Source organism: Struthio camelus, chromosome 16, assembly GCF_040807025.1.
Source record: "Struthio camelus isolate bStrCam1 chromosome 16, bStrCam1.hap1, whole genome shotgun sequence".
Lineage (NCBI taxonomy): Eukaryota > Metazoa > Chordata > Aves > Struthioniformes > Struthionidae > Struthio > Struthio camelus.
The window spans coordinates 16,222,412-16,247,966 of NC_090957.1; the positions used below are offsets into that span (position 1 = coordinate 16,222,412).

Consider the following 25,555-nt stretch of genomic DNA (forward strand, 5'->3'; position numbering starts at 1 on the left):
CTGGGCTGGGCTGGGCTGGGCGAGCCCGGCCGGGCCCCCTCCTTCTCCGCCGCCGCCACCGCCTCTCCCGCCTCCCGTGGACAGTTCGTGAAAGTGCCGCTGCTCCGGTGCCGTGTGCCGCCCCCCCTCCCCCCCGAGGTCCCTCCGCCCCGCCGGGGTCCCGCCGCGGGCTCCGCCGCCCCATCGGGGACTCTGCTGTCCCCCGGTTGGCCCCTGTGGGACGGCGCTGTCCCGGCCGTCCCCCCCTCCCCTCCGCCCAGGTCCCTCCTGCCGCTCCCCACGGTGCCCTCCGCCGCCCTCCGACTCATCGCGGTCCGCGGTGCCCCGCCGGCGGCGCGGGGACCCTGCTGTCCCCACCGCCCCGCCGGGGCCCCCGCTGCCTCTCGCCGTCTCCTCTGCCCGGCTGCTCCCCCGGTCCTTCCTCCGCTCTTCACTGCGTCCCCCCCCATCCCTTGAGTCACTGCCACCCCATCGGGGTCCCGCTGTCCCCCGGGGTCCCCGCTGTCCCCCGGGGTCCCCGCTGTCCCCCGTCCCCTCCCTCTCACACCCCCGCGGTCCCCACTGTCCCCGGAGGGTCCCTGCTGCTCCTCAGGCGTCTGTCATCGCCATCCCCTCCGCCCTACCGGGGGTCTCGATGCCCTCCGCAGGCCCTGCTGTCCCCACTGCCCCGCCGGGATGCCCACTGCCCCGGGGCCCCTTATGCCGCGCGGGGCCCAGGGATGGAGCTTCTGCCCCACGAAGGGAATTTATCCCCTCAGTCCACGGCCGGGCCCCGCGACGGGGCAGCCATCACCATGGCAACCGCCCCGGTGCTGCGACAACGGGGCAGCCGGCGCCCGGGGGCGCGGCGGCGAGCACCGAGGGGACGGCGGGGCACTGGCCCGGCGCAGCGCGGCAGCCCCAACGGCGCGGTCCTGGCATAGCCCGGTGCACGGCGCTGCGCCCTCTAGGCCTGAGGCCGCCAGCTGCAGAGCGCGGGCCCGGGGCTGCGGCCGGGGCTGCGGCCGGGGCTGCCGGGCCTCGCACCGAGCCCCGCTGCGCCGCCCGTCCCGTCGGGGCCGGGCCGTGCGCTCCCGGGCTCGATCTCTCGGTCGGCGGCTGCTCTGGTCTAGGCCCCCGGCCGTCTGCCGCTCGGGGCTCGGCTAGCGCTGCCTTTCCGGCCTCCACGTGGGTCTGTCGCCATGGCGGCCCCGGAGCAGCCGGGCGGGAGCGCGGCTCCCGCCGCCGCCGCAGGTGGGCCAGGTCGGGCCGGGCCGGGTCGCCGGGGCCGGGCCGGGCTCCGGGGGCTAGGCCGGTCCCGGGGGTCGGTGTAGCCCTGACAGGCCTTTTGGGCCGGTCCCGGGGGCTGGTGCGACCTGGGGGCCGGATCCGTCTAGGGGTCCTGGTACCGGTCCCGGGGAGCCGGGCCGGTCCCGGCAGTTGGCCCGGTCTCGGGGCCAGACGCGCGCCCAGGGCCCTGGTGCCGGGGAAGCGGGCCGGAGCCGCCCGCTCCCCTCCCGGTGCCAGGCCGGCTCCCCGTGCCGGCAGCCGCTCCCCCGGCGCCGCGGGGCCGTGACTCACCGGAGCCCACGGGGGCCCGGCAGCTGCCAGCGGCCAGGAATAGCAAGCTGCTCTTTCAGGCTCGCCGAGCTGTCAGCGGAGAAGCGGCTCCCGGCCTCGCCTCCCCGCGCCGCTGCCCTGCGCCCCTTCCCCAGTGGGCGACGTGGGCACCCGCCGCGCCTGGTATTTTGGGTGCTGCCTCGGCTTGGCCGGGTGCCCCGGTGGTGGGTGGCCCGGCTGGTGCCGAGGGAGCGGCCCCCGTCGGGGCCGGGCCCAGCTGGCCCTTTTGCGGCTCCTGCTGTGGGCCGTGCGGAGGGTTTGGTGGCTCATGGGCTGCTGGTGCCGCGCAGCCTCGGGCTGACGCTTCGCGGGCTGGAAATAGTGAATAATCCCGCTGCTGTCACTCCCCCGCCGCGCGGTGACTCCGCGGAGCGAGGGGGTGGATCCTGCTGGCGCTGCGCTGGCGGGGGCCGTGGGCCACGGTTGTGGGGTGCAGGGGCCTTCCCGGTGCAGGGACGGGCCTGGCTCACCCACCGCCGGAGCCCTGCGGCACAGGGGGACGCCGAGGTGCCGGCGTGGGGTTGCTGGGGGCTTGTGCACAATGCGGTGGCTCGTGCTGGGGCAGGCACCAGGCCCAGCTGTGGCTCGCTGCCCTCCCAGGAGGGTTGCCCTCTGCGAGGGGCAGGTTGCCCCAGGGCACGCTTGGTGCCCGCGTCCGTAGCAGGCTGCAGAGCGTAGGCTCCCGCCGGCCTTGGGGTGCTCACGGTTGAGCGTTGTGGCTAGTTGTGCTGGATGTGGGGCTCAGCACATGGGCACCGGCTGCGGGGAGCGGCACTGAGGTTCCTATGAAGTTACAGCGATGCTTTTGGGTCACAAATGGTGTTTTTTCCCCACAAACTGAGCCCCAAAGCCAGCCTGCTGCTGGCCTGCCTGTCCCCAGCTGGGTAGGACTGGCAGCCCCTGTCCCAGGAGCCGGTGGTGGGGAGCAGAAACCCCCTCCCCTTCTCCTGCCTTGTTGGCCCCTGTCCTTGGGCGGTGTTGGGGCTCCCCCGCGTCCCCGTTGGTGGCTGGGGACACCTGGTGGGCTGTGGGGTAGGGGATGGGTTGCCTCTTTCTTCCTCTCTGTAAGATGCCTTTGTTCTCCCACAGCCCGAGGCCCTGCGCGGCGGGTGGCAAAGCAGGTCCCCGAGGAGATCCTCAACAACCAGGAGCTCCAGGAGGCCGTCAGGGTCCTGCCCAGCAACTACAACTTCGAGATCCCCAAGACCGTGTGGAGGATTCGGCAGGCTCAGGCCAGGAAGGGTGAGTGCTGGCCGTGCCGTGCGCCCTGGAGCAACGCTCTCCGGGAGCGAAGCAGGGCTGTGTCCGGGACGCGCCGGGGGCTGAGGGGTGGCGCTGAGCTCCCTGGCTGCCAGTGGGGAGCTGTTCAGGTCGTGTGCGGTGCTGGGGCGCGATCCAGCGCAGGGCTGGTGCGGTCGGGGCCGTGCTCTTGGGGAAGATGCTGGTGGTGCCAAGCTGTCAGTCAGGCCCAGGTGAATGCTGCAGGCTGGTGTTTAGGATCTGTCTCGGGGAGCTCTCCCTCCTCTTGAGATGAGATAATATATCTGTATCTCAGGATTATAATCACATTGGACAGGACAGGTTGAGTTGCATGGACCTGTCATCCTGTGGAGATGTGTCTGGGATGCCGGCCAGGTCTCTGCTGCTGCTCTCGCCTCCCCCTGTGCTTTCTGCCACGCTGCCAGAGCTGGGCCGCGCAGGGGGGGAAGTCCGCAGCGCCTACCGTGGGGCTTGGAGGGACTGGAGACCCTCACCCGCCTCTGGCGTTTTGGGGAGAGAGTGATCAGCTGAGCTATAGCACATTCCAGCCTTAACTGAGCTTGTGGGTCCTCAGGGGGCTGCTCTGGCCCCAGGTGGGTGAGGAGCCTCCGTGGCTGCCCTGGAGCAGACACCGAGGTGCTGCGGGGCAGGCAGGCGCCGAGGGATGCAGGATCCAATGCCGTCCGCATGCTGGGGCGCTCGTCCAGCCACGGGCTGGCTCTCGGCCTGGGAGGAGAGGGGAGCATGCTGTCTTCCCTCCGTCCCTGCGTGCTGGCAGCGTCCCCGGCCCTTGCCGTGCCTACGGGCAGGGCTGACACGCTGCAGCTCGCCGGGTCGCGCGTCGCTGGGGGCTCTGGACAGAGCTGGCTTTGAAACGCTGCATCCACCTGGGAACGTCTCCGCCAGCTGCCACCGAGCCTTTGGCAAGTTGTCAGAGGCTGGCAGGCGTCACGGGGGGAAGCACCGGGAGATGCTCCCGTGACCTGGGTCTCTCGCTGCGTGTCACAGCCCGCGTGTGTGACCGCGGGCAGGTCGCTGGCTCCGGCGGCCCCTGTCAGCGCTGCAGGGAGGCCAGGCAGGTCGGGCTGGGGCGCCCGAGGCCGTGGGGCCGCTAGATCTGAGCCGGCACCGCCTAGATGTGGCGCGAGGGGCCGGGCTGTCCAGGAGGTACGCGGAGAAGCTGTCCAGCCCGTGCTGCTCCGGCTTTCGTTACCATGTTTTGCTGCTTGGCACCTTCTAATTAAATGTAAATATGCAGTTGGGATTTAGGCTTTAGAGCTGGGAGCTGAGCCCATCAGCCAGTCAGCCATGCTGGGATTTAAAATCTGCATGTGTAGAGCCCAGCCAGTGGCTCGTTGCTGGGGAACGCAGCCTCCCGCGTCGCGCCTGCATGGCTGGAGTGAGGGGAACTGGGGGCTCGCCGCCAGCCCTGCCCGCGCCAGGCAGGAACCAGGCAGGGAAGGGATTTGGGGTGGCCGGGCCGGGATCCGGGGCGTCCCCCCGTGGCTGCCCCCCGACGGGTGCGTGGCAAGCCCTGTGCCAGCGGAAAGCACCCCAGCTGCCTCGTGCTCCCCAGCCGCCCCCGCTGCCTCGCCGGGGAAGACAAATCGGTTTGCAGATCTGTTCGCTGGCGGGCGGCCCGGGGACGAGGAGCGGAGTGGAGGGGTTCCTCCACGAGGCCGGGAGGGCTCCGATCCCGAGGGAGCTGGGCACAGCACCCCAAGCAGCATCAGAGCATCTTCCCCGATTTCTGATGTCTTCGGATCTCCAGAGCTTTTCAGTAGCACTCTTGGGGGCTATTCTGTTTGCTATTCTTGCAGCAGGAGCGCAAAGGCAGCCCTGAACGGTAAAGGGGCTGGCAATGCCTGGGGACAGCAGGTCCCCCCTGGACCCCAGCCAGCCCAGGGCCTGGCTGGCCCTGCCAGGTCGAGCTGTGGCTGGGAGCCGTGTTTAGCTTTCAGAGTGCTTTGCCGGTTGGAGCAGGGTGAGATTAGCCCAGTTTGGACCAGGTCTTTAAATAGCCTCATGTTTGCCACAGGGGCTGGCTTGGCAGCATGGCAATTTCAGTTGGAAAGGGATTTGGAGGGGACGTTTGGGTAAATATCGCTGGTGCTGTGAGGTGTTAGTGGGATCTGGAGGTGAAATGACAGTGGGATTAATAGGATCTGCTGCTGGCGCGAAAGGCTGTGTTCTGCCCTGGGCACGGTGGGTGCTGGGTCACTGCTCGCCCGTCTCACTGCCTCCAGCTCACCCAGCGCCCCAGGGCTGGGGCAGGCTGCAGGATGGCGCTGGGGTCACCAGACACGGGTGACCCGTGGGTGGCTCCCAGCCGGGTTCCCCGGAGCGGGTGCGTGGGGGGCCTGGCGTCACGGGCTCCCAGGCTGGGGCTGTGCCTCCCAGCCCCGGGTGAGCGGTGCAGAGGCAAAGGGATTGTTCAGAATCGTTTGGAGAGAACAAAATGGAAAACATAATTCTGCTATGAATAAATTCATGCTACGCACAAAGCTGTGTGCGTTGCTGGCCACCCTCTCAAAACTGGTAGAGAAGAAGCGAGAGGAGGTGCAGAGAAGGGCAACAAGGAATGATCAAAGGTTTGGAACAGCTTCTGTACAATGAGAGATTAAATAGATTTAGATCCTTTAGCTGGAAAAGAGACGAGTGAAGGGGGATATGATAGAGGGATATAGAATTATGAATGATGCAGAGAGGCTGAATAGGTGATGATTATTCACTCTTTCTTGTAACAGGAGAACTAGGGGCACACGTTTACATTATTAGGAGCAGGTTTAAAATAAACAGAAGAAAGTACCTTTTCCTGGGCAGCACATAATTAAAATCTGGAACTCATTACCGCGGGAAGCGATGGAGACCAGAAGTGTCAATGGGTTCAAAAAGGGATTAGACGTGTTCACACAGGATGGGCTCAAACACGCAGAACAGATCCAGCCCAAGGCTGGACCACGCATTCACAGACTGCCTGGGCCTCTGAGGTTCGCACTGTACTGCCTCTTTCTTATGTGCTTTTGGCTAGTTCCTGCCTGAGGCTGTTTTGCGAGGTGAGTTGGTTGGGTCATTCCTGTGACCGCTGTTTGTAGCGTGGCGTGTTGTCTCCCAGTGCGTACTGGGGGCTGGTGCCAAGGTCCTGGCTTTGGAGCGTAAGCATCCCATCCAGGCCATCCTAACCTCAAGGATGTTTCTCTTTCCAGTGGCCCTGCAGATGCCCGAAGGCCTCCTCATGTTTGCGTGCACCATCGCGGACATCATTGAACGGTAGGAGGAAGGCTGGCTGCCTTTCTGCATTTCTGGCCTTGTCTCCATGGGCTGGGGAGGGGATTGGGGCTGTTGCTGGCTGCTGGGCTCCTTCGCTGCAGGGGACAGGAGCACCGAGGCAGGACTGCCTGGGCCTGGGCAAGGCGATTTGGCCCAAGGCCCTTCTTGGGAAGGAGCAGCCTGGGCTTACAGCCTGCCCTGCTCAGCCAGGGCAGCACAGAGGGACGAGACTGCTTGTCCTGGGGGCCGGCGGATGCTCGAAGGTGCCTCGCCGCGTGTCGCAGCCTCCCAAGCGTACCATCCCTCTGGCTTGTGCCTCGCGCTGTCCCTGCCTGGCTCCTGCGGTGAGCTGACGCCGGCGCTGCCCTGCCCTGGCTGTGCTGCAGCTCTGTGCCGTTCCTGCGCCCAGCAGCACGCGTGGGGCTCCAGAGCGGGCTTTGATCTCTGCAGCGGTGACCTGGCTCCCAGCCGTGCCAGCAGGGACGTGGGGGCAAATGGGGAGGGTGAGGGCACGGCCCCACTGTGCTCCCTGGGACCAGGGAAGCGCCGGTGGTTCCTGCTGGCTCTGCAATCGTCCGTGCTGGGTTCACACGTCCCCGGTGAGCGCGGGCAGCCCTGCTGTCTGGCTGCAGAGCCTTAGGGCGACAGTGACTTTTGCAGTGTGAGCACAGCCTGGTGTCTGAGCACTCGCAAGAACAGCACTCTCGGGGTGTGGGTGGCCCCCGCTCGGCTGCCCTCGCAGGGAGACCTTGGCCGGAGCGTGGCCGCCTGAAGGCGATGCTTCTGTCCTGCCGCAGGTTGCGGAGGGCTCCGGCGAGGCAGGGACCTGCTGCCTGTCCCGGCAGGCGCCGGCCAGCACCAAGCCAGCCCAGCTCTCGCCGCTCGTCTCTGCTCCCCTTGGTGCTTTGTCTGGAGCTGCTGACAAGCTCAGCATGTCCAGGCCCTCGCCTGGGTAACGGAGCCAGAGAGCAACCATGTTAACAACCGCCTGACGCGAGCTCGGTGCCTGTGCGCTTGCCGCAGGAGCTCAGCCTGCGAGGGGAGGGGGGGGCCGCCGGCCGCTGCAGAGGTCCCCTGCCCTCCTCCTCCTGCCCCTGTTGCTGCCCGCGCCCTGCGGGGCCTGCTCCTGGAGCCGGCTGGTGGCTGCGTTGCTCTGCGCGGAGGTCCTCGGGGCAGCCCTTCCCCTCCAGCTGAGGGGGCCTGAGGCCATGGTGATGGCTCACCTCAGCGCAGGAGCCGTGCTGGCACTACGGTCCATGCACCCAAAGGAGGTGCCCACAAGCATCTCTTGCCAGGAGCCCCCCCTCCAGCTGCCCCTTCCTTGCATCTCCTTCCCTGATTTTCTCTGCCGCTTGGCAGAAGCGGGAGGCGAGGATGAAGCAGGGAGGTGGTTTGAGGCGCTGGAGAGGAGCTCTCGGCTTTGCAGTGGCAGCGCATTCAGACACCTTGCAGAAATTGGCCATAATCTCTTTACCGTTGTGCACGCCTCGCTCCGCGCCTGTAATCTTCCTCCCCGCTGCGGCTGCCCCCTCCCCAGCCCCTCTCTGTTTTCGCACAGTGAATTAGTGCTAATAGCACCGTATACCTCGCCTGTGATCAGGGTCGCGGCACTCATTAGTATACTGTCTTCCTGGCGCGAGCAGGCTCAGCTTCCCTGCTGCCGTTAGCCGAACAGCCGCCGCGGCCGTGCCGGGTGGGGACGTGGCAGCGCCTGCTGGCTGGAGCACAGCGGTGGGGCTGGGGGCTTTGTCCCTGGTTTCGCCCTCGTCTCCCGTGGGGCCACACGCGGGCTGCATCCCTCCCGTAGGGCTGGTGGGAAGGTGGGAGCTGGCGGGGGGACGAATGTGGGGCGCAGGCGGCTCCGCGTGGGCCTGTCCCTTTAAGTGTAGCTGCTGCTTCTTCGGCTTTGGCACAGAGCCGCTTTCATGTCTCCGACTTCAAAGGCAGCGGATTAAGGGGCTCTTTTATCTGAATGAAACCTTAAGCCCCACTTCCCGTCATCCATGGCGCTGCCGGGGCGTTGGGATCCCCGCCGGACTCGCCCTCCCTGCGAGGGGCGCGCTGCGGGGCTGGGGGCTGCCGACGGGGGACGGGGTGCTGGGTGGGAAATGCCACTGGCCGGGGTGCCGGTCCCTGCCACCGCTCCTGGTGCTGTGGCAAGGAAGCTGCCCGGATGAGAGCGGTGCTGTGGCAGAGACGCGGCAGCACTGGCCGGGCCGGGGAGGAGCGGGAGGGTCGTATCCTTCCTTCCGTGCCAGGCCTGCCAACGCGCAGCACCCGGACGCTGGCTGCCGGAGCCCTGCATGGCACCGTGGTGGCAGCCCAAAGGCGAGTGCGGGACGGTGGCTGGAGCAAGCCCAGCCCTGTTGCTGCTTTCTCCAGGCTGTGCTGGGGACCTGATTAAATTGCCTTAGGTGAGGTGTGAATTGGCAGGTGGCCGTTCCTGTTCCTGGCCTCGTTAGCGCCTGGGAGTCCTGCGATTAATATTCATAGCCGGTGTTAATGTGAAATCGCAGCTCAGGCGCTGCTGCTCCTGACGGTCCTTCTCACCCGGGCGCTGGAGCCGGAGGAGCCCGCGCGGCTCCGACGTGATGGGAATCGCTGCAGCGCTGGCTGCTTTGGCGAGGCTGGGGACGGGGACAGGCGCTCCGAGGGCCGTCGTCCCCCGGGTGGCACGTGCTGGGGGACAGGTTGACAGCGTCAGCGAGGGTCCCCAGCCTGCGGCTATGGGACCGTGAGCTGGCTCTGCCCTTAGTGTTTTCCCCTCCCTGCTGGGTGCAGAAGGGACCCGCGAAGGCTGCGCGTGCCAGGGCGACCTGTGTCACCCAGGGACGCCTTGTGAGCGTGGCGGCTGTTGCGCAGCGACTAGACCCTGTCCCCGGCTATCCTGGGAGCACCCTGCCCTGCTCCGTGCTTGCGCCGTGCTAGAGAGCACCCGCACCGCTGCAAGCATCCGCGCGCTCCAGTTAACTGGTGCGAAGCCGAGCTTGGGGCCGGCACGCAGAGCGGGCTGGTGCCCCCGGTGCCCCCGCAGCGGTGGTTAGGGCTCCCTGACGTGCTCCAGATCAGCCGGGGGCTGTGTGCCTGCCACCTCTTTGTCTGGATATATATCCCTTCTGCTGGAGCTGCCTTTTAATAAAATAGTCACGCTATGGCCCGGCTGTGCCGGGGAGGAACAAGAGAGGGGACATGGCCTTCGCCTGCCAGTACCGGGGAGGGGACCGCGAGTGGGTGCCCCGGTGCTGTCCGTCCGCCCCCTCGCAGAGGGCTTGCGGGTGTCCGTGCCTCTCCAGCCCCCCTTCCCGTTGCAGTGCAGGTGCGAGCAGGCGCCGGCACGCGAGAGCGGGTTTGTAGCAGGGGCGGGAGCCCCGGGGCCGGCGTGGCGGCGGGCGCCGGGGGAGGCAGGCCGGGCTGGGGTCCCTCGGGGTGCTGTCCTCGCCCGGCCCAGCGCTCGCGCCTGCGCGGAGCCCCCGGGGGCTGCCGGCGGATGAAGATGTAGCCGGAGCGTCACGGCAGCTGCCTCCTGAAAGGCTGCTCAGGCACTTAGCGTGGAGCCTTGGAAATTTAAAGCACACTTACAGCATTGACCGGCGTGAGGCCTAGTTAATTAGTGTTAATAGGTTTGTCGTTATCTACTTCCTAAAGAAACGGTGCTCTTGGGAGCAGCTGGCTCCGGAGGAGAGCGCGTGGGGCGCCGCGGCCCGGGTCGGGACGGGGGGAGCTCCGCGGGGCCCCGGGGCAGGCGCGCGCGCTGCCGCCCGCGTGGAAGCCGTGCCAGCTGAGCTGGCAGGGCCGCGGGCTGCCGAAACCGCATCACGATGCTATCGCGAAGACTTCCAAATTGGCTCCGTTTATCACGGCTGATGTAATTCGGCTGAGGGGAACTCGTGCTGGAGGGCGGCAGGAGGGGGAGCGCGAGCAAGGCAGCGTGGAGAGGCGCGTGGGGGAGAGCTCGGACCGCAGCGGGGCCAGACTGCCGCCCTGGCAGCCGCCGGGCCGGAGGGCGGCAGTGGGCACCCCGCGCGCCGAGGGCTCGGCGGGCCGGGAGCGCGTCCCCTGCTCTCCCTCCGCTGCGGGCTGGAGCAGACGGATCAGCTGGGCTTTTGATTCCTGGTTGATAAAGTCGACTGTCAGGTTGTGCAGCTGCTAGCGTCTCTGGCTCCCCACCCGGCGCCGGTGCGAGCAGCTGCTGCTGGTCGCGGGAGCGTCGGTGGCGGTGGGCAGGCGTGGAGCTGGCGTCCCAGCTCTGCCCCCCCCCGCCAGCCCCATCCGTCCCTGCTGCCCCGGGGCGTCAGCCTTGACGCGGGGACGGGGACCTCGCAGCTCCGGCGGGTTGGGGAAGGCCACGAACGTCCCGCCGCTGGCTCCTTTGGCTCCTGCGGTGGTGCTGGAGGGGGGCAGCATCGGTGGGCCAGGAGCTTGCCAGGGCCGGCTCGGGTGATGGAGGAACTGGAGTCATCTCTGGCTGAGTAGCAAAGAGTTAAACATCGCGTGCAGAGTCCAGGCTTTCGGGGCCACGTCCTGGCTGGGGCATGCAGAGCAGCTGGCGGCCCTGGCAGAGCTTGAAAGGCCCCGCCGCACCAGGCAGCGGAGATAGCGAGGAGCAGAAAAACTTCCAAGGACTGGCTTGTGCCTGCCGGTCCCCAGTGCCTGGCTGCTGAAGCAGCTGCCTGGTGCCCGCCAGCCTGTCCCCTCCTGGGCACGGGGACGCTGGGCCCAGGTAGGTCTCTGGCCTGCTCGGGTACAGCCAGTCTGAGATGTGGCGCGGAGCGCTGTTGTAATCATTTCCGGGCACTAAAGCAGTGCGGGGCCCGGCCTCGGCCACACCGGTTGCCCTATCTCTGCTGGCCAGCGCCCGGTTCCCTTCTCCCGTTGTCCTTTAAGCAAAACCCTGAGCCGTTTGCGGCACGGTGCAGCATGCTGTGCAGGGGAATTTAATCGCCGTCATTAACCGCACAACAGCATCATTAGGGAGAATGAAGTTCTCACTTCACTGGAGATGTTTAAAACCTCAGCCCGGGCGGTGACGGCATGGGGAGGACTAGGCATGGGGGAGAGCGTAGGGGGTCTATGGGGCTGGCATCTCCCAGGGCCAGCGCGTGCCACTGCTGTCCTGCCGTGGGCTGGAAGGTGCAGTGCCGGCCACCGCGTGCCCGTCGCCGGCCGACCCCGCTCCTTGCGTCCCTGCGGAGCCCGGGGCAGCTGGCCCCGTACCCCTGCCTCCGAGAAGCTGCCGCAGAGGCACCCTGTGCCGGGTGCGGGACGGCCGTGGCAGCTTTGCCGCCAGCATGCTCCGGGCGCCCGGTTTGTCTGTTTTCTGTGGCTCCAAGGCCAGCAAAGCGTGGAGCTGGGATACGCCTGGCTGCCTTGGCAGGAGAGACGTGCTCAGCCTGGGATGCGGGCTCCCGGGGGCACGCGTAAGCAGGGGCCGGCCGTGGTGCGAGCCTGTGCGAGCGCAAGGACGCGGCCTCCCGCCTGGCCGCGCGGAGGAGGGGACTTGGCTGGGGACAGCCGCTTGTGGGGTGGGCTCCGGGGACACACGCATCTCGCTGTCCTGACCCACTTGCAGATGCTCCGCGGGGCCCCGCGCCACGCGTGGGCAGTAATTGCCCAGCTGCAGCGGTGCTCTTCCAAAGCCGTTTGCAGTAAAATTGCAAACTCATTATTTTAATTATGTGCAGCCTTCCTGTGCTAATGAAGTTGGGAGCCTGGTAACGTGGCTTGGTGACTGCCTTCTCCGCTAATTAAATGCATTGTTCTCTGCTGGGGCCGTGCTCGGCCTGACGCCCCGGGACGGCAGGGTGCGCCGGGGACCCTTTGGCCCCCGTGCCGCGGCAGGAGCTGCCTCGGCAGGGCTGGGGTGGGACCCTGGGAGCTGCAGGCGAGGCAGCGGGAGATGTACGGGGCACGCGGGAGGTTCTCGGAGAGGGTGTGTGGTTCGCGGGATGGTTGTAGGGCTCTTGCGTTCCCCAGCGGGATGCGGCGTGGGGTTTTTGCAGGCTAACCCACGTGCTTATCTCTAGGCGTTTCCCGGCAGGGAAGTGGCACAACGTGGAGCTGAGACCGTGCGTGAGACCTGATGCCCAGGGGAAGCAGGTGACGGCAAAGCAAGGAGCAAACCTGTGCCCGAGCCCAGCAGGACGTGCTCGCCGGTGGGCGGCCTTGGCGCTGGCTCCGTCCTCTTCCAACGCCGTGCTGCAGATGGCCCCGGGGCCGGCAGCTCTCCGCCTGGCCCCTCCGTTCCGCTCCCCGGGCAAGGGCTGATGGAGCGTGGCAGGGAGCCGGGAGAGACGGATGTGCCGGGGCTGAGGAGTCACCTCCGCCAGGGAGAGCGGCGTGCTGCTTTATGGGGTGAGGGCCGCTGCGGTATCACTCACACGCCGCCGCGGTGTCAGGGGGCTCTGCGCTCCCGCCGGCAGCAAACACTCTCATTTATTTGTCGAGAGCCTGGGATAAATCAGGGCGGCTGCAGCCCGGCGCCTTCGCTCGGCAGCGGGTGGGGATGGCAGGGACCGGCCGCTGGGTGCTCCCTGCCGCTGCCCTAGCCATGGTGTGTAGGAGCTGCACCTCGAATCAGCCTAGGAAGTGCAGGAGCCGGAAAGGTTTTGGTAATAAAACTCAAGCAGGCATGAAGCCAAGTGCTGGCTGCTGCAGACTGGGCGGTCAGGGCCCCTCAGACTTGTCCCCGGCTCGCTGTCCCCTCCGTCCTGCGCCAGCCGAGCCGGGTGGTCCGGGGTTCCCCAGCAGGCAGGGGTCAGAGGTGGGACGCGCTCCCATCCCTGCCTCCGGGACGGGACCTGCTCCGCTCGGGCGCGCGTCCTGCCAGCGCTGAGCGTGGCACTTTATAAATGGAATTTCGGGAGCCATCTGTTTAAAGGAGGAGATAATGAATTAGGGGAAGATGAGAAAAATGCTAAGGCCGGGCTGTTTTTTAGAATGAGCCAAGGTTTGCAGGACGTAAAAGATGAATAACCTCCCCACGTGTTCAATATGCATGAGCTCCCAGCTGTAGTGAGCGGCTCGGTGCTGGGTGGGGACAGCCGTGTCACCGCGTCCTCGCTGCCGACGCCAGGCGGCCGCTGGGCCCTTGGGCCGGCGCGCGGCCGAGACGAGCCGCGGGGGAGGCGAAGCGCCCGCCACGACGCTCCTGGCTCCCGCCGCTGCGTCCCGAGCCGGGCCGGCGGCAGAGCGGCTCCCAGGCCCGCGGCCGAGGCAGGTGGATGCTCATTGACGTTTCCTTCCTCTGTAGTTTGATGAAAGGCTCCGGCGACACCAAACTGATTAAAACATCAAGGGCAGGCCCCCACGCTCGCCTTTGATTTGTCTCGGGAGATTATTACTGCTCTGCTCGACCGTCCAGCCCCGCCGGCGCGGCCCTGCTCTCTCGCCCCCTCGGCGCTGCGGGATTTCGTGGGGCCGTTCCCGCCTTGCCGGACCGCGTGGAGCAGCTCCGCGGGGCTTTCTGCGCTCCGGGTGTCCCCCTGCCCCTCCAAGTGCGGCAGCGGCGGCCGTCCTGGCCCGGCCCGGCAGCGGGAGGGTTTCGGCGACGGGCTGCTCGGACGGGGCCGTTGCAGCGTGGGGGCCGGGCCGGGCTCAGCGGCCCCTGCCTGGGCCGGGGGCCCCTCCGCCAGCCTGCTGCCCCCTACCTCGGCTGTTGTCGTTTCACTTTCTTGCTTTTCACCCCCAGGGACTTTCTCTGGGGTTTGGGCCAATTTGCATACATTTTAATCTATAAAAAATTAAGCGGCGCTGGCTGCCGCTCTGAGTCAGACCTCCCCGTCCTGAATCTTAAGGAGCTGAATAATTTTCCACTTTTGCCGAGATGTGTGGAGTCTGATTCACGCTCATCTCGTCACCTCTCATTAGAGGAGGGGGCTGGGGGCTCGGCCAGGTGCCCAAGAGCCTTCTCGAAGCGGCACGCTGGCCCCCAGCCCCTCCGAAGCCGCCGCCGGCGCCTCGTCCCGCAGGCCGCGACGGAGCCGGGGCCGTGCCGGGAGCGACAGCCCGCGGGTGCCGGCCGCCAGCAGGGTCTCAGCCATCCCCTGGCGGTCCCAAAAAGCCCGCCTTGGGGTGCGGGAGAGAGCCGGAGGTGCCCCGGCCCGGGCTGGCTGGCGTGCCGCGGGGAAGGGTTTACCCCGATGTCGCCGAGCTGCTCCCCTGTCCCCCTCCGCGGGCGCTGGCGGCTGGGCCGGAGCTGTTAATATTCAGCACGCTCCGCGATTCCTCCACCTTCTGCCATCTGGCCAGATCTGCCCACCGCTTCTATTCTTGCCGCCGACGTAACGCTGCCTGCCTGGCTCGCGGGGAGGAGCGCGCGGGCCCCTGGCTCGCGGCCAGCCCCGGGCGCCCCCCGCTCGCCCGGCCGGGCTGCCGGCCCGGCGCCTCCCGGCCGCGACCCGCCGCGCATCGTCTCGCCAGGGGCCGGCGGGCCGGCGCGGGCCCCGCGTCACGTAAGGGATTCGCGCCTGGCTCGAGCGGCCCCTCCGGGCGCGGGGCTGCGTCGGTACAACACCCGCTTCCGCAATTAAAACGCCACGGCGGCTCCCTGGGAAAGCGGCCAAGCTAATAATCCCCTCAAACGGGGCAGTAAAACACCGGCAAAAGTGGCGCGAGCCCCGGGGCCGCCGCCACGCGGGTGCCAGCTGAGCCGGGAAGGGCGCCTGTCCCTGGGGCTGGCGGCGAGGCCGAAGGCACCATGTACCCTCTGCCTCCTCTCCCTCCTGGTGCATTAGGAAGCTGGCGGCGTATTATTTGATGAGCAGATAATCCACTGAATTGCAAACAGCTTTACCCAATTGAAGAGGCGGATTACCTCTCTCCGCTTTAATCATGTTGACATCGCCGAGAGTAGCCGGTGCTCCTGCTCTTGCGGGCGGCCGCGGGGCCCCCCCGTCTGCAGCGGGCCGGCGGAGGGGGCCGCCGGTCCCGGGGCGGCAGGACGCGCGGCCTGGGGCTGGCGAAGGCCGCGGCGGCCCGGCCCCGGGGCGAGCAGCCTGCCGGCCCCCGCGGCCCACCTCACCGTTGTCCCTCCGCGCAGGTTCACGGGAGCGGAGGCGCTGGTGATGGGCGACGTGACCTACGGTGCCTGCTGCGTGGATGACTACACGGCCAGGGCCCTGGGCGCTGACTTCCTCGTGCACTACGGCCACAGCTGCCTGAGTAGGTGACAGCCCAGCCCGCGGTGCCCGCGGTGCCCGGCTCGGTCGCGGAGGCGCTGAGCTCCGACGAGCTGGCTCGCGCTGCCCCGCTGGCTGCTCCCGGCGCAGGGCCGGCCCGAGGGGCTCCCAGCCACGCTCGACGCCGGCGCGAGGACTCGCTGCTGAGTGCTAATCCCTTTAAGGAGGGGGTTTCTGTTCTCCAGCCTTGATTGCTTTATTTGGACGGGGCCGGGCTGCCTGGTTCCCTGCCGGCCGGCCGTGCGGAGCAGCTTCCCTCCCGCTGGGCTGGGTAACGGGGCTTCATCCTGCTCTGCCGCGTGCCGGGATGGTGCCCGAATCCCAGCCCTGTGCACCCGGAGCGGTGGGACAGGGGGATGAGAGCCCAGCGTTGGTGTGCAGGATCGGACCCCGCTGCTCACCCGGGAGCAGCCGGGAGGGAAGGGGGCTGCTCTCTCCATCGCTCCCGGAGCTCGGGACGTTGGGAGCAAGGTCAGGAGCGACCGAGGAGGGGAGCAACGGCCGCGGAGGCTCTCGCAGGCCCCGGGTCACCTGGGGGCCCAGCCGGGCCCCCTTTTCCGTGCCGAGGGGATCGGTGGCCGTCCCCTTGTGCGGGCCCGGGGTCGGGAAGTGTGTTTTGCCGGAGCACCGGCTTGTTGGAAGGCAAAGCGAGGAGGAGGCTGTGCGCTCCCTAGGCGGAACGGTACTCTGGATCCGGTTGCCATGGAAACTGCACTGCTGTCCCAGATGCTGCTAACTTTGAAGTCCACACAGGATGGAATCAGCCCAAAAATAACAATAAGACACTCTGGGTTTTAAGGTGGATCGGCAGAATTGCGGTGCAGCACGGCCGGTCAGCCGGCCGGCCGCTGCCCGTGCCGCGGGCTGGGGCTTGGTGGCCGCAGGGCTCCCCACGGCGCGTCCCCGCGGTAGCCGCTGCGGCACAGCGCTCTCCGGGCTCTGCCTGCGGCTCTCCTTGCGCCCCGCGTCCCTGCCTGCGGCGGGTGCCAGCCCCCAGCCCGCCTAGAGCGCAGCAGGTCTCAGCAGGGACAGAGAAATCCTTGGACGTTTACGGGGCTCTTTAAATGGGTTTTAAGGATTGCATCATGCTCCACTTAAAATACAGAGTTACCGGTTGAGAACTGTGTCCCAAATGCCATGTCAGCGGGAGTGTTCGCGGTGATAAATATCCGCGCTAGGTGCTTTGTTACAGAAGCGAGGGTTACAGGCATCGCTGAAACAGGGAACATAAAAACTCCTGCTTTGTAGCCTGCCATCAGATTAATTAACAGCAAGAAGGGAAGGAAGGGGGCCTCCAGCCAGCGATGCTTGGGAGCGCACACCGCGCGGAGAGCTAGCCACCGGCGGCTGCTCTCGGGGGACGGGAGTCACATCTGCCGGAGCTGCCGCACCGCGGGGAAAGGCAGCCGCTGCCGGGCTGCACGTCCTGCTGTCCGGCCGCGCGGCAGCGAGCCGAGCAGGGACCGGCCCTGCTGCCGTCCGCGTCCCTGGCGCGGCTAGCGGGGCCGCGCTGCCCACGGCCGCCGGGCCCGGCCTCGCGTCCTGCCGGCCGGCAGCCGGCGGACCGCTCACCTCCCGCTCAGCCATGGGGCTGCTTCCCCATAAAGGATGGAGACGCTTTGCTTCGCCTTCCCCGGCCTGCTCTGCCTTGCAGGAGGGAGTAATTTGCACTTAATTGTGATCAGGTGAAGAGCACCAAAATGGGAAGTGAATGTGGAGCTGTGGATCGATGCAGACTCTGTGTACTTTAATTATTCACTTAATCGTGGTGACACAGGCTTCTTAGCACCGGGGGTAATTAGATTTGTGTTCATTGATTCCCTGGGCTGCCATTATCCAGCGAGAAATGACCGGGTGCTCCCCGCCGCTCCCGGCTGCGTCCCCTGCCCGGCTGCAGGTGCTCTGGGTGACAGCAGGGGCGCAGGGGTGGCACAACCCTTCCCAGCCCGGCGAGCGCTGGGGCAGCCGGCGTGCAGAGAGCGCTGCCGACGCGCTGCGTCCTTCGGCATAAATAAGTAACGAGATGGTAGGAAGCAGCGTTGGCCGGCACCAGCCGGGAGCTGGCCCTGAGCGGGGCAGAGCGGCCGTGGTCAGCCCGGGGCAGACGCCGGGCACGGCTCCCGCTGTCTGCGACGGCGCAGCTGCGGGCTGCAGCGTGGATCAGCGGCGAGGTGGTTGCTGGGGCCCTGGGTGTACCCCAAACTGTGCTGGGGCGCCCGCGCGGGGCTCGTCCCAGCATCCAGGGTGCTGGCGGGGTGGGGTGGCGTGATCTTTCCTTATGCCTGTCTCTCCCGGTCACCAGTTCCCATCGACGCCACGCAAGGGGTGAAGATGCTCTACGTGTTCGTGGACATAAAGATCGACACGTCGCACTTCCTCGAGACCCTGCGCTTCAACTTCCCCGCGGGCGCCTCGCTGGCTCTCGTCAGCACCGTCCAGTTCGTGTCCACGCTGCAGGTGAGGCGGGAGCCCCGTGGCCCCGGCCGGCCCTGTCCCGAGCGGGCACAGGGTGCTACAGGGCGCAGGACGAGGCTTGTGCCTCACCCAGGCTGGGCGCCCAGCGCAATCCCTCTGTCCTGCGTGATGCCCTGTCTCAGCCTTGCTCTGTGTCCCTGCAAACGCGGATGAGCAGCAGCCCCCGGTGCACACAGCGTGCCGCCGGGGCGCCGCGCGGTGGACGCCGAGGCCGGGGCACCCCGCGGCAGCGCGGAGCCTCTTGCACCGCGGCAGGCGCCTTGCTTGCCTGCCGGGTGCCGACGTGCGTGCCGGGGCGTGCGCGGGGGCTCTCTGCTCCCAGCCTCCCGGGTTGCTGGTGGTGGCGGTTCCCCTCTAATGAGTAGCAGCGATAATATGCTGCTGCCGTAATGTTGATCAAGTACTTTATAACAACTCTGATCAATGTTTCATGGCGGCACCCCTCCCCGGCTCCCCCGGGGGCTGCTCTGCAAATGTCAGGGCAGGCGCTGGAGCACTTGGCATTTTGATGCAGTGCCGGCAGCGGCAGGGGAAGCTCCGGCAGGTCCGTCTTCCTCTCCTGAATGGCCGGCTGCGCGGGATGGGAGGAGATGAATGAGCCTCTTGAGCCGCGTCTATCTAAACAGGGGGCTGTTGAAGCATTAAGCATTTCCCCTTGTATTTTAATTGATATGTTGTTTGAGCCTAGCAGAGCATCTCTCCTATGTAGGGCCATTTCCCTCCACGACGGTGCCGTGCCCAACCGACCAGCTCCCCGCCGTGCCCCGCAGCTGGTGCCTGGGCGCTGCGGCATGGCCATCGCTGCTGGCGGCCCACGGACACGGGGCTGCACAGGGACGGGCCAAGGGAGCCAGCAATGCCACGGCGTTTGCTGGAGGGTCCCAGGTCTCGGCCAGGCTGCTCGGTGCCAAGAGCTGAGTTTCAGGCGCGTCCGTGTGGTTGCAACTTGGCTGGCGCAGCCGTGCCCTGACCCCGGTGCCTTCCGCAGGCGGCCTCGCAGGAGCTGCGCTCCCAGTACAAGGTGTGCGTGCCCCAGTGCAAGCCCCTGTCACCCGGCGAGATCCTGGGCTGCACGTCTCCCCGGCTCGGGCAGGACACGGACGCTATCGTGTGAGTACCCAGGGCGGGAGGCAGCTCTGCCCGCTGCACGGCCCTTGATCCGCCTCTCTTCCTGCCGTCCCGCCACGCTGCACCGTCTGCCCTCCCTCGCTCTGGCGCGCGGCAGCTCTCCGAGGCCGCCCGGGGGGCCCAGCACAGCACGGGCGGGCTGTGCTCCCTCACCCCGCGGCGCTGAGCTGTGCCGGTCCTCAGCGCTGGAGCTGCCCTGCAGCTCTGGGGGCAGATGTTGAGCCGCTTGGTGGATACCTCCGTGCTGGGATGCTGGGGGGACCTTGGGCACGCGCGAGCGGGGCTTGTGCCCTGCACCCAGGGGTGACCGAGCACCCGCGGGAGGAGTTTGGGGTCCCCAAGGAGGCTCCAGCCCTCGCGGAGGCCACAGCACAGCCCTCCGCGCTCTCGCTTCGGGTCCGTGCTGGCTGCATCCGGCAGCCCCCAGCCCTCCTCCGTCCCCTGAGCTATCAAACCCGCAGGGGACGTTGGCACGGGCTCAGCGCCAGCCACGCTTTGGGAAACAGCCTGGCGGAGGATGCTCGCCCTGTTCACGCCGGCGGTGGCACTGCCCCGTGGGCGTTGCTGGGGCTCCCCGGTGGCGCGAGGGGACAGGAGCGGGGTGGGACAGGCTCCCCACGGCTCCCGGCGCTGCTTGGAGTGGCTTGTGCTTGTAGCACAGAGGAAATAATTGAGTCGTATATCAGAATAGATAATAGATGGAAGGGCGGGTGGATAATTGGAAAAGACAAATGGCCGGGGCCCAACATCACAGCAACATTAATTTTATTTAAGGACAGCAAATTAGAGGGAGCACTTCGCTTCCTATCACCTAATTATTTTAGGTAATGGAAATGCTTAATGTACTGTGAATACAGTGCACTGCAGAATAAATAAATACAAGGACCCCACCCTTGGGGGGAGCCCGGGTGCAGGGTGCCCCTTCCCTGGGGAGAGAGCCGGAGCGGGGCCCGGCTCGCGCGGTTTCCCTGGGACGCCTCGTCGCCTGCCGCGGCCCATCGGCTCTGCCGGCGAGCCGAGTTTCCGAGCGCTCCCTTGAGCGCTGCTTTGCTCTGAGCCTTGACGCCCCGAGGCCCAGGATGGCGGGAGGAAATCCCTCTGCTCCAGCGGGAAGGGGTTTTTGTCTCAGAAGCGGGAGCCAGCTCATCAGCGCCGAGGCGTTTCCGAACGCTGCCGTTCGGGGAGCCTGGCTAACGACGGCTGCAGTGCCGGCGGGGGGGATGTCATGCTGCGGCGCGTGTCCTCTGCGCGGGGTCGGGCCGGGTGTCGCGGGCGGCCGGCCGGCCGTTCCTGGGGCTGTCAGGCGCGGGGCAGCCGGGGCTGCGCTCGGCCTCCTCTGCCGGCCCGGACCGGCACCTCCGCCGCCGGGAGAAGTCGGATGTGAAACTCCCCAGGCCTTCGGAGAGGAAACTGGGGGACGCGAAGCCCCTCCGGCGTGTCCGCGTGCCGGAGGAGGCCGGGATCCGAGGAGCCTGCGGCTTCGTGCGGGGCCTCGTCCTGCCTCCCGTCTCCCGAGGTCCCCGGTAGCCACGCCAGGAGCATGGCGGGAAGGAAGCGTTTCCTTTCCTCCGTCCCCAAGGTCGTCGAGAGCGGACGAGAGACGGCCGGGCTGGCTGTGCGCGGGCGCGAGCGGGGCCTTCCCGGCCTCCCCGTCTCCGCGCTGCTGCAGAAGCTGGGGCTGCCTGCGGCATCCTGCCGGCAGCATCCTACCTGCCGCCCGGGTAGCTGCCCGCGGCCGTCGTACCTGCAGCCTCCTGGCGCTCCTTCCTTCGTTATTATTTTCTTATTTAGCCCGTCTCTGGGGCTAACTTTTGCAGACAAATTAGCTTTGATCTTCCAAAATGTCATTCTCCAATTAAGGGCAAAATCTAGTCAAGTTTTACGTCTGAATTCATTTTCCAAGCCCTCACTCCATTAGGGCAGCTGAATGAAAGGCTTTGAAATGTAATTGCTGACTTGAAATCCGATTAGAAATGGAAGCAGCAACGTCTAGAGCCAGTCGTAGCGATGGAGCAGCTCCCGGACGCTGCCCCCGCCGCGCCGAGGTGGGCACCTGCCTTAGCTCGGGCAGCGGGTGCCTCTCCCGCCTCCGGCACGTCAGGGACGCGCCGGGCTCGGGCGCCCCGCGCGGGTGCAGCCGACGTGCTCCCCGCCACCCGGGAAACGGCTTGGCGCCGCGAGGCTGCGTCGTGCCGCCGGCGGCGGGCTCGGCAGAGCACCCGTCTCAGCTCGGGGACGGCCCGCGCCGCGGGAGCCGCTGCCGCGCGGCGGCAGCTCCGCGCGCCAGGACTGCCGCGGTTCCCCGCGTCCCGCAGCTCTGCCTCTCCTCCCTGCAGGTACCTGGGCGACGGGCGCTTCCACCTCGAGTCCGTCATGATCGCCAACCCGGGAATCCCTGCCTACAGGTACGGGGGCCGCGGCGGGGAGCCCCGGGCAGCCGCCCGCCCGGGCCGGGCTTCCCAAGCCCTCCTGCACCCTCTCCGTCCCCTAGCAGCCCCGCAGCGGGGGTCCTGCTCCCCGGGGGCACGCGGCGCGCCGGGCACGAGAAGAGGCGCGGGTGAGCGGAGCAGGGCCGGGGCAGGCGCAGCGCCCGCGCTGGCCTCCTCCAGGGCTCCTCGGGGGCCCGGCGGCGGCGGGTGGAGAGGTGCCGAGGGGCGCCCGCTGCCCTCCGTGAGATGAACACCAGCCATTTACTCCGGCTGAATATAAACATTTTGACAAGTACCTGTGAAAGCTCTTTGAGGTGCAGCCATTAAACTCCCGGCTGCTGCAGGCAGAGGCCATAAAGCGTGATGATGAGGCTGCTGAAAGCAGATGAAATATCAAGAGCGAAAGGCTGGGCCCATTTGGTGAAATCTGAATTTCTTAGTAGGTCGTTTGTTACTAACGGGAGACGCGCGTCAGGTTTATGGCGCTGGGGAAGCTGCCGAAACCCGAGTGGGATTTGATTAAAATTCCCCTCGTCAAACAAAGCAACAAATCAAAGATTTCTTCATAATTGATGAGCCGGGAGGAGGGGAGCCGAGCGCCGAGCAGAGCGAGCGGCCCGGGCTAGGCTGGGCGTCCGGGGGCGGCCCCGGCATCCCCCTCCGCCGCCTCCCCCCTGGCAGCCAAATTGAGCCAGCTGGACCCCTGCATCACGCCCTGCCCAAGCAGAGATGCTCCGGGAGCCAATTAGCGCTAATGAAGGAAGGTTGGGGGGGGGGGGGACAGGGTTGGGAGCCCCAGCAGCCGTGGTCCCGCCAGCTGCGAGAGTGGGGCCGGCACGGAGGGCTGCAGGGATGCACGGGGTTGGGGGGACGGTGCCCCCCCCCAGCCCAGCAGACAAACTGACCGTGTCAACCCTCTCTCGGGGCCCGGAGCGCGGCCCCAGGGCCAGCCCCTCGCAGCTGGGGCTCGACGCGGCCCCCCGGGGCCGCTAGCGGCGGAGGCTGCGGGGCTGAGCAGGCACGGGGTCCCCGCGCGTGCCTGCCGCTGCCCTGCCGGAGCTGGGGGCTGGCGGGGCGGCGCGGGGGCAGCAGGGCTCCGGGCGCGATTGGGGACGGGGGCGGCTGAGCCCGGGTCTCCTTCGCAGGTACGATCCCTACAGCAAGGTCTTCTCGCAGGAGCACTACGCCCACGAGCGCATGCACCGCGCGCGGCAGGAGGCCATCCGCGCCGCGGCCGGCGCCCGCTCCTGGGGGCTCATCCTGGGGACGCTGGGGCGCCAGGGCTCCCCTGGCATCCTGCAGGTACCCGCCGCCGCCGCCTCTCGCTTGCCTGGGGGGGCTCAGCCTGCGCCCGCCATGCCGTGGCTCACCCGAGGGGATGCAGGCGGGGAGGACGGGCCAGCTTTTCCTCCTGGGGTGAGCGATGGCACCTTCGCCGCGCTGGCCTCGCTGCCGGGGATCAGGGGGAAGCCGGCACCGCTGACAACAGGCGGGACGTGCTGGGGTGCTGTGGGTGGCGTTTGGGGCAGCGCGGGAGCATCGCGCGTTGGCAGGACGATGCTGGGGGGGGGCAGCGAGTTCCTGGCGATGGCTCCTGCTCCGCGGAGCCAAGGGCAGGCTGGAGGCATCACTGGGGCTGGCCGAGCGCAGGGCGATTAAAGACAGCTTTGAAGGGCAAGGAAGGACCAGGCACCTCCTGGGCCAGTCGCTTCCTTCCTGCAGCCTTTCGCCTCCACGAGCCTGCTGCAGGCAAGCGTCCCAGAGAAGGGAGCCGCTAACGAGAACAGATTGTTGTCATTGAGCGGTAATTACTTCATTAGGCTGAGGCACGCCGGGGAGAGCTGCGTGCAAAGTGGAGCTGTGGCCACAGGGCCGGCTGGCCAGGGGGCTTGCTCCGTCACTGCGCCCGTCCTGCCCTGCGGCTGCGGAGCTGAAAGGGCCCCGGGCCTCTGCGGATGTGGTCTGGGAGTACTGGGATGCGAACGTGCTGCAGGCAGGGCTTGGGGCTTGTCTGGCTTCCTCGCTGCCTCCTGGGCTGGAAAACGCCACGTCGGGAGCATTGGCTCATTGCCGAAGCCTGCCTGGGTGCCCCTAACTGCCTCTCAGCGCCTTGCCTTCCCCCCAGCACCTGGAGTCACGTCTCCGCGCCCTGGGACGGCCCTTCGTGCGGGTGCTGCTGTCCGAGATCTTCCCCAGCAAGCTGCAGCTCTTCCCTGACGTGGACGCGTGAGTGTCGCCGCCCCGCGCTCGCCGGCCCCTCCGTGCTGGCAGCCCCGGGATGCTCCCAGCCCCGCTGTGCCCGCCGTCCCGGTGGTGTCCGGGCCTCCAGCATCTGGTTCCCGTTTCCCCTTGGAAGCTGCCACAGCCTCCTGCCTCCTCCCTCGCTGCAGGGCCTTCGGGGACTTGGGAACAGGCTGATTTTAGAGGCCTGTCTCTGATTTACTGTCCCGGAGGGTTTCTCTGTCTGCCTCCCCGCCACGCGGTGTCTCTGGGCTCCGGCGCTCGTGCCGCCAGGATCCCCTCAGGGCTGTGCTACTGGGTGGTGGGAACAAATCACAGCCACTTCACGAGGACTTTGTCCTGGCTGCAAATGTCAAAACAGCATCCTTGAGGCTGTCCAGATGCTGTCCGTGTTGCGTCTGTCTTGCCGTCTCTGGGCAGACCCTGGCACAGCTAAAGCAGTGCTCCCCGGGATGTTCGCAAGGTCCCAACCGCGTGGCCGCAGCTGACGGTCGGGCAGCAGGGACGCGACGGTCCTTGGGAGGGCAGCTCCCTGCTGCCGTGCATGTTTATTCCCGGCCTCTGAAATATTCATGGCAGCCTGGGCTGGTCCACGTGGCACTCTCGCTCCGCGGGACGTGGCTAAGCGTGTCGGCGGGAGGAACAGATCCCTTGTGACGGGGATGCGGCTGGGTCGAGGTGGCAGTACGGATGCCGAGCACAGCGCGTGCCGGGCCGCCCTGAGCTGGGCGCTCAGCCCCGGGCTGGGCTGTCGCGGCACCCGCTGGCTGGGCGCACGCCGAGACCAGGCTCGCGATCGCAGCGGGGAAACTCGCTGCCTGGCTGATCCCAGTACTGAGCCGCAGGGGCCCCGGAGGAGCTTTATCTGGGCTCGTTGTTCAGCTCCTTCCGGCAAGGCTGCTCTTTCCCCGTCCCTCGAGTCTGCGTGCGAACGGCTCCGTGGCGGGGTGAGCGTCGTCCCATGCTTCCCTTCCAGGTGGGTGCAGATAGCCTGTCCCCGGCTCTCCATCGACTGGGGAGAAGCCTTCAGCAAGCCGCTGCTGACGCCCTACGAGGTGAGGAGCGCCCGGGGCCGCGCGGCAGGGCTGCGGGAGATCCTCGGCGCCGCGGGACGCCCCAGGCTGCCGTGTCCCGCGGGGGACCTCACCTCCTTGCCCCGCTCCGCAGGCAGCCGTGGCGCTCCAGGACGTCGAGTGGCAGCAGACGTACCCCATGGATTTCTACGCCAGCCGGTCCCTGGGACCCTGGACCGCCAACCACCAGCGCCCCGGCCAGGTGGGCGGCAGCGCATCCCGTCGCGGGGGGCGGGAGGGGGGGGATCGCCGGGGCCTGAGCCAGCCTGGGCGGCGGGTGCCCGCTTCGTCCCTTGGCGCTCGGCTGCTGGCGGGGTGCAGGGTGGAGCGGAGCCCTCCGACACCGGCTGCCTGGTGCTTTTGGGGTGCCGCCTGCCGAAAGCACCTCTCCGCGGCTCCTGCTGGGGCCCGACGGTAGCGGGGGACCGGTGCCAGCAGGGAGGCAGTGATGGGGGTGTGGGGGGGGCGGCACAGCTGGATGGGGGCACAGCTGGATGGGGGCACAGCTGGATGGGGGCACAGCCGCAGGGAGCACAGCTGGATGGGGGCACAGCTGGATGCACGGCCGCAGGGGGCACAGCTGGATGGGGGCACAGCTGGATGCACGGCCGCAGGGGGCACAGCTGGATGGGGGCACAGCTGGATGCACAGCCGCAGGGGGCACAGCTGGATGGGGGCACAGCTGGATGCACGGCCGCAGGGGGCACAGCTGGATGGGGCACAGCTGGATGGGGCACAGCTGGCCGGAGCACATCCCGGCGGGCTGACGGGCGCTTCACCCCGCCTCTCTCTTTCTCTCTCTTCCCCCCCCGCCCCGGGCAGCAGGCCCGACCCCGCGCCGCCGCCGCCGCCGAGAGCCCCCGCAGCGCCGCCGCCGCCGCCCCCCGCGCGTAGCCGGCCCGGA

At 67.6% G+C, this 25,555-nt stretch overlaps 1 protein-coding gene across 1 annotated transcript; it reads left to right on the forward strand.

Moving 5' to 3' along the window:
- Nucleotides 1–1,148: 1,148 nt before the first annotated feature.
- DPH1 (diphthamide biosynthesis 1) lies at nucleotides 1,149–25,545 on the forward strand. The gene is made up of 12 exons (XM_068910571.1): nucleotides 1,149–1,233; nucleotides 2,689–2,841; nucleotides 6,066–6,129; nucleotides 15,167–15,288; nucleotides 17,608–17,762; nucleotides 18,769–18,890; nucleotides 21,245–21,313; nucleotides 22,483–22,639; nucleotides 23,463–23,563; nucleotides 24,555–24,633; nucleotides 24,746–24,853; nucleotides 25,474–25,545. Exons 1-12 carry the CDS (start codon nucleotides 1,182–1,184, stop codon nucleotides 25,543–25,545), a joined length of 1,254 nt encoding a protein of 417 aa, XP_068766672.1. The 5' UTR covers nucleotides 1,149–1,181.
- The last annotated feature ends 10 nt before the right edge of the window (nucleotides 25,546–25,555 follow it).

Coding starts and splice junctions, on each gene's coding strand:
- DPH1 (XM_068910571.1), top strand. CDS start 1,182: ATGGCGGCCCCGGAGCAGCCGGGCGGGAGCGCGGCTCCCGCCGCCGCC. Junction 17,763..18,768: donor AGTTCGTGTCCACGCTGCAG/GTGAGGCGGGAG, acceptor TGCCTTCCGCAG/GCGGCCTCGCAGGAGCTGCG. Junction 18,891..21,244: donor CAGGACACGGACGCTATCGT/GTGAGTACCCAG, acceptor TCCTCCCTGCAG/GTACCTGGGCGACGGGCGCT.